Here is an 11386-nt window from a genome sequence, read left to right on the forward strand (position 1 = left end):
GAGTTTGAGACCTAAGAAAAACACAGTATGAGACATAGGCCAAATCTTAAGCTTATCAAAACCAACTGTTTGCAACATCATTAAGAAGAAAGAGAGTACTGGTTAACTCAGGGCCTGGTAGTCCATGGACTTAACAGTTGCTTACTGAATAATTCTCACCATAATGAAGAAAAACCCTAAACACCTGTCCGACAGATCATAAACACTCTTCAGGAGGCAAGTGTGGATGTGTTGAAACACTCTTCAGGAGGCAGATGTGTCATTGACTACTGTCTGCAGAAGACTTTATAAACAGAACGGCAGTGGCTACACTGCAAGCTGCAAGCCACTAGTTAGCCACAAAAACAGAGTGGTCAGGTTACAGTTGCTAACTAGAAGAGTGCACTCAGTAGAGTGCAGATCTCCGCCAGGCGTGTTAGCTTTACTGATGCAACAATAGGCTGCACAATCAATGCAACCAGACAAATACAATATTACAAGTTTTTACCATGTGCCACTGAAAATCCCTAAAACGCTGATTCAGTGAAGTAACGCTAAAATGGTGACATGTTAGCTAATTTAATTCACATCAGCCACAATGTGTTAGACAGAGCTAGCGTTGACGTTATAGTCTAGCACTTTCGTTTCAGATCCAGACAGGAACAATCTGGACAAGAACAATTCCAAAAGACCAGCAATGTAAAATAAAAATTTCAACGTGAAAATTCCAACAAAATAATTGCCACAGATTCAAACATTAACATACCCTGTTAGTTGGCGGATTATTTTGTTGGCATTTTAACGTTGAAATCAACATTTTACATCGCTGGTCATCGCTTTCATTCCAAACGGAAGCAGTTGTTGATCACTTGTGGCGTCTACCGGGCGGTTAGGAGGAGTGAGGAGTTAGAACTCAATGTATCTCAATGGACAATGATGGAAATCAATTCAAATAAAATACTTTTCGTTGACCGATTTGCTAAATATTCAAGAATCCAGGTTCTTGCCCTGCTGCCAGCATGCACAACAAGTATTAGGTTGATCAGCCCAGTAGTATGTGAGATTAGCTGCAGACAGATACACACACGCACACACACGCGCGACCTAACACATAATCCCCTCCAGGCTCTCGCCTGGTGGAGATAATGAGCCCAAGATTCACTAGAATCAAAGTGATAGCAAGAGCAAAGTGTCATAGCCAAAAAACTGTCCAAGATCCAAATTACAAATCTAAAAATGTGGAGTACTGAGCCAAATACAGAAAAATGTGTGTCTTTGTCCCAAACATTATGGAGCCCACTGTACATGTTATGAAGAATTTATAAATGTTGGATTTGGATTAAAAAGGCACACAATGGAATAGTACAAAATTCTAAATTGAACTGAGAATTGCAGGTGAAAATTTCTATTCAGTTCTGGAATTTGAATTTAAAAACAACAGGATATAGAAGTTGTGATTATATACAATATATTCACTGTCAAAAGTTTGGGGGTTGTGTTTTTTGTTTTTGCTCTGTACCTCAGCGCATTGTATTTGAAATTAACTGGTGAATATAAGATTAAAGTGCAGACTGTTAGCTTTAGTTTGAGGGAATTTGTATCCATAATCCATGTAGGAATTACAGCCCTGCTTATACACAGTCCCCCAATTTTAGGGGAGCAAAGTAATTGGAGAATTGGTTGCTGTTTCTTGGCCAGTTTTGTGTCTTTGCATCATTTGTTTATGCACAAGTGAAATTAACTGTATTGTACATGGTAAATAAGCAGGAATACACTGCTATGAGCTGAAAGACCACGGAAGACCACTGTACTGGATGACACTATAACAGACAGAATATGAAAATGTTGGGAGAAATGTTGTACTTGAAATCATTCTTTATTGTTATTGCCTTATGTAAATGCAGTCATTGTGTAAAATCACAGTCACTGATTTTTTATTGATTCTTTTGTGTTAAGTGTGTGAAATAACTAAACAAAAATTAAATAACTGTCACCAGACATGTTAAAAAATAAGTTCATTTGAACTGTGCAGTTATGACCGTTTGAAGCTACAGAAAATCACTGAAGTTTATTTGGACCTTATTGCATGTTGCTATAGCTATAGGCTAGTGTGCAACCCAATGAGTAAAGGGATTTAATTAAAAATATACACTATTGTTTAAAATGACTCTTGGTGGAATCCTTTTTTCATTTACATTCTCTGACATGATTATATTGAAAGAGAATACAATGAAAGGCACAATTACAGAAACCTTTGTGATTATTTGCCAATTATTTAATCATGATTGAAGTTTGAAGGTAAGGCTACTTAAGGCCCAGATGTACAGTAAATCCTACAGCATTGTACTGACAGGGTGAATTGCAAAGTAAAATCTGAAAAGAACACAGGAGGACAAATGGAATCAAACTAACGGACTCTCACTATACTCACACATTTCAAGCTCCTGCACTACCTAATAAACCCAGCTAGACAGGAATGACTTTAATCAAATATAAAGGTATTTGACTACACTACAGGTGCACATCTACTTTATGAGCAAAAATTATATGAAATCATTTTGTCTAATGATTTGGATCAAAACAAAACCCAGAAGATACTGCCTGTATATGTACATTATCAAAAAATGATAAATCTCAACTAAATTATCAATGATGAAAAGAAAATTAAAATGAAAAAGAAACTAGAATCATTATAGAGGAATGTAATAGTTATAGAGGAATATGGATTTCCTCTATAATACTCTTCCAGTACATGTAGTTTGTTCTTCTTTTAAAAACACTTTCAATGGGATGACATAATTGTTACAGAAACCTTCACTGGGCTTATCTGCAGGGGTCCTTCATTTGTATCTTTATTCGTACAGGGAGAGAAGAATGGGAACACTCTCTCAGTAAACGTGTCTTTAAAAGTGTAAATGACTGACATGTCACTGGAGTCAAAGAAGGACACCTCCCCCATGTCATAGTCCAGCTGCACTCTGATGCTCTGGGGCTTCCTCTTCAGTGTGAGGTGAGTAACACCACCTGCATAGTACTTACAACCATTCCTCAGCATTATGACCCAGAATCCTGTCCCTGGGCTGTATGTTATATGTCCCTTCCTACTAATGGACTCATTCACCACTCCTATATCCCACTTAGGTTTATTCACAACCTTCACCTCCCAGCTGTGTTTCCCTGAGGTAAACCCCTCAGATCCCAGCACATTCACACACCAGCTAAATCTCTCTGGGCTGTCAGGATATTCCTGCTTTGTATCTGTGTATCTCACAGTGGTTAGATCATCAGCGAGAGAGAGCCAGGGGGCTGCAGTGTTGGGGTCCAGCACCACGGGAGCTAATATCAAGAAAGAAAGATATTTGAAAGTTGAAAGAAGAGACACATTTCAAATACTCAGATCAGGTCACATACACAGTATGTTGTATATAATAGTTATGGATTTTATACTGCAGTTATAATGATTTATTCTTTAAATATAAAACATGCTTATATTATGAAAATGAATACATCAGTTAACCAGTTTCATAGTAAATTCAATGCAGACAATTCACACAACTAATACACCATATTATTAATGACATTTTATATATTATGTTAATTCTGTTTGCTTGTGTTCTGATATTAAATTGAGAGCAGTGTAGTGCAACCACAAGATCTTCCTAAACTTGGAGGAACTGAGACTGGCTGACTCTGTACTGTTTATCTTCAGCACCATTTCAGTATACAGCTTGTTCCTTCAGTTTTATGGGTTCATTAAGTGTTTGAAAAAAACATGATTTCACCATCTGCCCTAGATACTCACTGTACTGCACCACCCCCAGCATCTTCTCCCAGACTCTGAACTTCAGATTGCCCAGGTGTTTGGCCACATCTATCAGTGCCCCTGAGAGCAGCTCTGGATTCTGCAGTGTGCACTGGGCTCTGTAATGACAAGCAGGAGGACTCAGGCTTTGGGGTTTGAAGTGACTTAAACAGACAAGATGAAATGAGGTGAGAGTCCACATACCTTTCTCTAATGCTCTTGTAGCTCTGAAAAACAAATCATAACAGCATAATTGTGATAGGATGAACAGTATGTATGGATAAATATATTCAGTAGGAACCATTGTGAGAGACAGGTAATAATAAGTGAGAGACAGGAGCCATGCTAATGACAGTAATGTAGATATTAACAGTGAACACACGTGAATGAAGGTACTGTAATGTACATGTAACTGCCAAAATAAAGGAAAAATGAGGCATATTGACATGGTTATGCCATCCTGCCAGGTTACGCCTTGGTGGGGTAGCATGCCATGGTATGGTAGCATGGTAACACGTCCACATAATAAAGCCTCTAACTTTGGGGATTTCAAGTTTTTTTTTCTTCTTATTCTTTTTCCTGCCAATTACAATATCACAAATGCTCCAGGCCCACAGAGAATATGCCTCCCCATTGGACATGTAGGTATATCAGTCAATAAATACATTAGATACGCACTCAAATTGGACATATAGAAGTTTACACGTTTAAAAGAACAAAACTTTGCAGCCCACCAACTACTTCACTAGCACGAGAGTCTGGCTCTCGAGAACCAATCACGTGGTTCCAGTTCGATTTTGGCTTCCATTTATTTTCAATCACGTGCTCTGCCCTGCACATTTTTTACCAATCAAATCTCCCTGTCATTCTGGTCTATTTCTTACCAATCAGGACTTGTCATGCCTGTCCATTTCTTGCCAATCAAATGTGGCAATGCAGCTTTTAAATGCATCGCAGTAGAATCCAATGACAGTGACAGCATTCAAGAATGCCGTGGAATATTGCCTGACTCTCAGGGTAAGAAATCAAATGAAATAGTTAAATGGTCAAGATGAAAACCTAGCTAACAGTCATTTGATAGTAACAGAGACAAATTTTATTCTGCTGTCTTTGGAAGTAATTTTGCTGGACTAGGTTGCTAACATTATATTAATGTTGTTAAGCTAGCTAATGGAGATTTTCCTGAAAGATCAGGTAATTTAAGCACATTAAGTGATCATAGGCTAGGCAGCAAAGGAGAGATCACAGGCAGGACAGCACAGGGGCGGATTGCACTGCTGGTGGGAGCAGGTTCAGGACCAGCAGCAGCAGATCCACTCTGACAGTATAGGGCATATACAGACAGTGTGACAAACACACACATATACATGCACGCATGCACGCACACATAAGAGCACTGTCAGCTGAAAAATAGTCCAGGTGGACTGGAAACGTGCTAGGAGTTCAGCTGGGGCACACTCAGGCAAAAGTGTAATGTATATTAACCCATTAAATAATTAAAACCACATTTATTACAAAAAAAAAAATACTTGGTATAGCTGGGCATTCAAAATTATGGTGGGAATTGGATATACACAGTCTCGCATTGGGCACCAATTATTAAAAAGCAAAAACAATGAGCTCTTAGCTAGCAGAACACAGATTAGAGTCTATACAAATGTAGCATAATCCAATTGGAGCATAAGCTAGGCTAAATACACAAAATCATAAAAAACAGTGAAATTAAACCACCGATAGAAATGTGATGAAGTATTTTATATTGTTGTAACATGAAAAAAGAAATATTAATACATTTTTATACTCACTGGCCACTTTATTAGGTACACCTGCTTGTTAACGCCAATAGCTTACTCCTCGTAACAGTGAATCATGTGGCTGCATCTCAATGTATAAAGCATGCAGAAATGGTGAAGAGGTTTAGTTTTCTTGTTTGACCAAAAATTGGAATGGGAAAGATGCGTGATCTAAGTGACTCTGACTGTGGTATTATCGTTAGTGGCAGACACAGTGGTTCCAGCATCTCAGAAACAAATGCTCTCCTGGGATTTTTATGTCTCTAGAGTTTACAGAGAATGGTGCAATAAACAAAAAACATCCAGTGACCAGCAGATCTGTAGCAGAAAATACCTTGTTAATGAAAGACATCAGAGGAAAATGTGCAGACTCATTCAAGCTAACAGAAAGGCCAGAAATGCTCAAATAATTACTTTTTTACAACAGTGGTGTGTAGAAAGGCATCTCTGAATGCACAACACTTCAAACCTTGAAACGGATGGGCATCTGTCAGATAAGACCAGGAAGATGAGACTACAGTGGGCATGTCACCAAAACTGGATGAGGGAAGACTGAAAATATGTTGCCCGGTCTGATGAATCTCACCTTCTGCTGCAACATGCAGATGGTAGGGCCCGATTTTGGCATAAACAGCAGTAATCTACAAATCCATCCTGCCTTGTATCAACAGTACAAGCTGCTGGTAGTGGTGTAATGGTGTGGGGAATGTTTCCTTGGCACAGATTAGGCCTCTTAATACCAACTGAGCATCATTTGAATGACAAATCATACCTAAGCATTGTTTCTGACCACGTGCATCCCATTTTGGCCACAGTCTACCATTTTTCAAATGAATTCTTCTAGTAGGATAATTCACCATGTCACAATGCATAGAAGCTGATTCCACAAACATGGCACTGACTTCTGTTTACTACAATGGCCTGCACTGTCAATAGATATCAATCCAATGGAGCACTTTTGGGATTAGGTGGAACCAGAGGTTTGCAGCATGAATCTGGCTGAAAATCTGTAGGATCTATTGAGTCAGCGTCAACCAAAATCCCCAAGGAATTTTTCCCATACCTCGTTTAATCGATCCTGCGAAGAATTTTGACAGCTCTGGAGGCTAATGGGGGTCTTACCCAGTACTGACTAGGTATACCTGTGGCCAGTAAGTGTAATTTAATAATATATATTTATAATATATGTTTTACAGACCTGGATAAAATACAAATACATATTGGCATTTGAAAATGTAGTTAAATACATATCTGAAGTATTTTCAAATACATTTACACATGAAATACTTTGTATTTGATTTATTTAAATTATTTTAATGGTAAACCAAATACTTCCCCAAATATTGTTTAAAACATGCATTCCTTTAAATAAATACTCTCCAGGGAAACTAAACACTTTTTCAAATAGTATTAAGAGCCTTTTAAAAATACTTAAAAACACAAATACAATTTTAAAATATTGTGAAATATTTCTGTGATAGACAGCAGAAATGACTGAGCCAGCAAGAATGTAGGCTTCATCCTAAAGAGTTCTTTGTACAATCTTTGTGAGTGGCCCTCGATGTGATGTTAGTGAGTTATAATACTAAGAGCACTGCAGGGGAACTACTAGGGGCTAGAGGTTGAATTTGGATTATGGGCAAAGGTACCCTATGCTGGAAATTTTAAACAACCAATGCACTGCCTCTAACAGACAGTAGCCTAAATGCATGTACATGTCTTTGCATGGGAGATGGCAAACTCAGATTTCTTGATAAGCTACTTGCCAGTTTATTTGTGCCCATGCAATCTTTTTAAAGTTAGTGGCCTGTTACTGTGTTCAACACCCATATGTAGAGTACAGTTTCATTTTTTACATTTTGTAAGGTTAGACACTGATAAAATAGAATTCAGCCATGCATATTCACTACCAATTAATAATGGAAATTGGTACAAATGGACTGGGGCCATCAGCAGTCACTGGACACGTTCTCACCAAAATACTGTCCTCTAATAAGACAAAATGCTCATAGGTTCTCACATATCCAGTGCTTTTCAAGTCTTTCAACAGCTTGTGCATGTGGCATCACTGGCCTTATGTTGTGAAAGTATTTTCAAATAATTCCATTAAATCAAACACTTGTTTGAAAATTCAGTATTTAAAATGTTTTTTTAAAGACATATTTGAAAGTAATTGCAAATGCATGCAAATGCTCCTTAAATGTATTTTCAACTACATTTTGTCATTTAAATACTCAGTATTTGTAAATGCTGAATTTCAAATAATTTCTAAATAAGTATTTAAAAGTAATTAAAATACTTTATATGTATATATATTTGACCCAGGTCTGATGCCTGCTGTCTACCTTTTTTTTTTGGATACTTCTTGTTGGATAATGCGCTATGTCACAAAGCACGTCATCTCAAGCTGGTTCCAAGGATTTGACTTCAGTTTACTCCAGTGGCCTGCACAGTCACCAGAACTCAGTCCAATCGAACACTTTTGGGATGAGGTGAAATGGGAGGTTTGCAGCACGAATGTGTGGCTGAAAAATCTGTTGGTGATGTTATTAAAGTGGCATTGGACCACAATTGTTAAGGAATGGTTCCCGTATGCCATTCAATCCATCCCAGGAAGAATTTTGGCTGTTCTAGAGGGGTAAGGGGGTCGTACTCAGTACTAGAAAGGTATACCTAATAAAGTGGCAGGTGAGTGTAATTATATTATACATATTTGAATAATATATGTTCAATAATATAATAATGTGACATGCTGCTTGCTAGCAGTTTATTATCATCTTCCCCATTCTGCTGATGAGGCCTTGCTCCACAGACCCATTACTGAAAATGGTACTGGTGCTCTGTATCACAGTAACAGACTGTGCATCTCAATATACTGTAGCTGGGACTGGTCATGATGAACGCAGAGCTCTGTCAATAAATCAAGATCCTACCTTTAAAAAGGAGGTGTCTTCAGCATCCATGACCTTCTCTATAGCTGTGATTTTGTCTGTAAGAGTGGAGATGTGTCTTGTGATGTTTTCTCTCTTCTCATTCATGATCCGACTCTTCTGCTCGTCTTCCTGTCTCAGTGCAGCTAGTCTGGCCTCCTCTTCCTCTCGTAGGAACTGGTGGAGCTTCTCAAACTCTACCTTTATCTGCCTCTCTGTGTGCTGGGCTTGACTCTGCAATTCAAACACACTATTTAAAATCTGAATAGTGTTGCTGTGTTTAGTAATTTATGTGTGGCAGTCAGTGTGTTTGTTATTCCTATAAAACACAGCATAAACCAAAAATTATGTTTTTTTTGGATTTGTGTGTTGCTAAAAAGCACTGCTTTACTCACCCTGATGTGTTTTGCTGTTTTCTCACATTCTTGTTCAGTCTCAGTAAACCTCTTTAGTTTTTCTTGAATAAGATTAAGTGCAGGCTTGATTTCCTCCTGGAGTTAAATGAATCAGTTATTATTTACAGAAAGACACAAATGGCACAGCAATACCACTGTTGTAATGCAAGCAGAGGTCAGAAGTACATGGGAAATGTAGCAGAGAAAATAGTCCTACTACAAGAAAAGACCAGTGGAACTTACTCATAGTGCATCGTAACATTTTATGTTATGTGTTTTCAGTCAAATAAAAACAGTTACATTTTCCAGCGTGTTGGATATCACATACCAACTATTACTGGGTTGTACTTCATTGAACTTGTAGAATAGTGTAAGAAATGTTGAAGCATTTATAAACCAGTTTGACTTGTTGGTAGAAGATTTTCTTGTGTGTATACATAGCCCTTGTCTCTGCTGGTTATACACTCATTTCAGACTTTTGTACTTCCTGGTTCTTGTCTAAGCATATAACCAAATATTTAGTATACAATATATAACAGTACTTTATTTAGATCTTCACATTTATTAAATTTGAGTTTTGATAAATTTGTATGAGTCTTGGGTGATCTCTATTTGTGCTATCACTACATCTGATGTGACACATCATTGCTAAATATTTATAAAATTACTCTGTATATGTCAGTGCTTCCTGTTTGGATCCATATTCCTTATAAAACTCCCCCAAGCACAACTGTCAATCAGGACTTTACCATGCCTACACTTCACTGATATTTACTCCTACATGCTTTGACGGTTGAAAACAACACTTTCAGATACAGCACTGCTTCTTCCACTGAATGTATTTACAAGACCTCATACCACAGCTGTTTGTCAGAACTGAATGTTTTACACGGTGACATTGTACTCAAATGAAATCTTGCCTTGAGAATATGAAATAGATGACATTTAAAATGGAATACCTTCAGGTCCAGTACAGCCTCTTCCACTGGACAGACCGGGTGGTCTTTGTGTTTTTTTGAAGTCTGACAGACGAGACAGAGAGGCTCTTTGTCATGTTTGCAGAATAATAAAAGTTTCTCCCCATGAAGACTGCAGTGAGCACCTCTCTTGTCTGTAGTTTCTCTCTCAGTCTTCTGCTTCAAATAGGACTCCACAAAGGGGTTTTTTAAAAACCAGGTTTGCTGGAGGTTTCCCCCCTAAGGCTTTTTTTCCGGGAGGGGGGGACACTCCGGGGCTCTTGTACCCCGTACTGCTGCACACACTTTCTACAGAAGCTGGGCTGGGTTTCAGTAAACAGCCCTTTAAAAAAAATCCCAAAATATAAGAAAAAGAGAAACGTCCTCAGGAATCAAAACTTTTCGCCATTTTACGGACTCCGTCTCTCATGTGTATTTTCCTTTCCGGGTTTTTTCTGGCCCTTTTGGGCAGACCACACCTCCTGTGATTAAAAAACTGATCAGGCCTTTTGCATTCAGTTATTTTCTTTTAACTTGCAGGAGCCTTACAAATTTTCCTTCAGCTTTGTCTTTTTGTGCCCAACACTGCCATCCAAACAAACAGATTAAACAGGGAAAAAGTAAACTCCTGTAAATTTTTAGTTTTTTAAACTGAAATATTTTTCCCAAATGATCAACTCACCCCGTTTATATTTTCACTCTTTTTGTTTAAGTGCATTATGAAATTTTCCCCCTTAAAGGAGATTTAAATTTTTCCCCACTTACAAAAACTTCGTTAGAAATAACAGGAGAATTAGGGGAAATTTGGGGAAAATATTGGGGTTGGAAAGTAATTTAAAATTGGCAGTCTTATAGTGGTTTTTTATTCTGTTAGTGCATTAGCACATGTTAGTAGAGAATAACCGTTTGCTACATGGATAAAATACAATAGGGATGTCATACAAAAAGTATTTTTTCACAGTAAAGCACTGCAAAATTTTTTACAGTACAGTATTGCATTGTGGGGGAAAATTTTTTGGGAACTACAACACTAGGGGACTTTACCATTAATTCAACAGGGTTTATTTCACACTTATGGGTTGTTTTTTCATTACGTGGTTTTACCTGAGCATTTGTAGCACTTTTTCTTTTCTTTTTTTGGTTGTTTTGTGCATCTCACTTTTTATGCATTAACTGTGCCCTCTATGTGTTTTCCCCGTAAATATTCCTTAATTGTTCAGTCGTTATTTGCATTGAATATATTATTGTAGTTTTTACTCTTTTTTCAATTTTCAAACTAAATTTTTCATTACTGAATATCACATACTAAAGCAATTAGTTTTAAATTTTACCAGACTCCCGTTATTTTTAGAAAAATGATCACATTTAAAAAACTATTTGGGCATTCAATATGGTTTGTATTTGGTGGGAGTGAATCAGAAATACTGTAGAAAAAAATGCTCAAATGGGTATGCATACAAATAAAAATAATGTATAAATGCATACATACTATTTATTTTTTTTAAAAAATTAGCCCCGTTCACACATTCAA

The 11386-nt window shown here is 37.4% G+C and overlaps 1 protein-coding gene across 1 annotated transcript; it reads right to left on the reverse strand.

Annotated features, from left to right (window-relative positions):
• Positions 1–1836: 1836 nt before the first annotated feature.
• Positions 1837–10035, reverse strand: LOC135246274 (zinc-binding protein A33-like; the record flags this gene model as incomplete). The annotated part of the gene is made up of 6 exons (XM_064319763.1): positions 1837–3315; positions 3782–3900; positions 3986–4008; positions 8508–8738; positions 8900–8995; positions 9859–10035. Coding segments are annotated over 6 exons (1200 nt in total), but the record flags the coding sequence as incomplete, so codon positions are not given.
• Between the last annotated feature and the right edge of the window lie 1351 nt (positions 10036–11386).

This window comes from Anguilla rostrata, unplaced genomic scaffold, assembly GCF_018555375.3.
Source record: "Anguilla rostrata isolate EN2019 unplaced genomic scaffold, ASM1855537v3 scaf0121, whole genome shotgun sequence".
Classification (NCBI taxonomy): domain Eukaryota; kingdom Metazoa; phylum Chordata; class Actinopteri; order Anguilliformes; family Anguillidae; genus Anguilla; species Anguilla rostrata.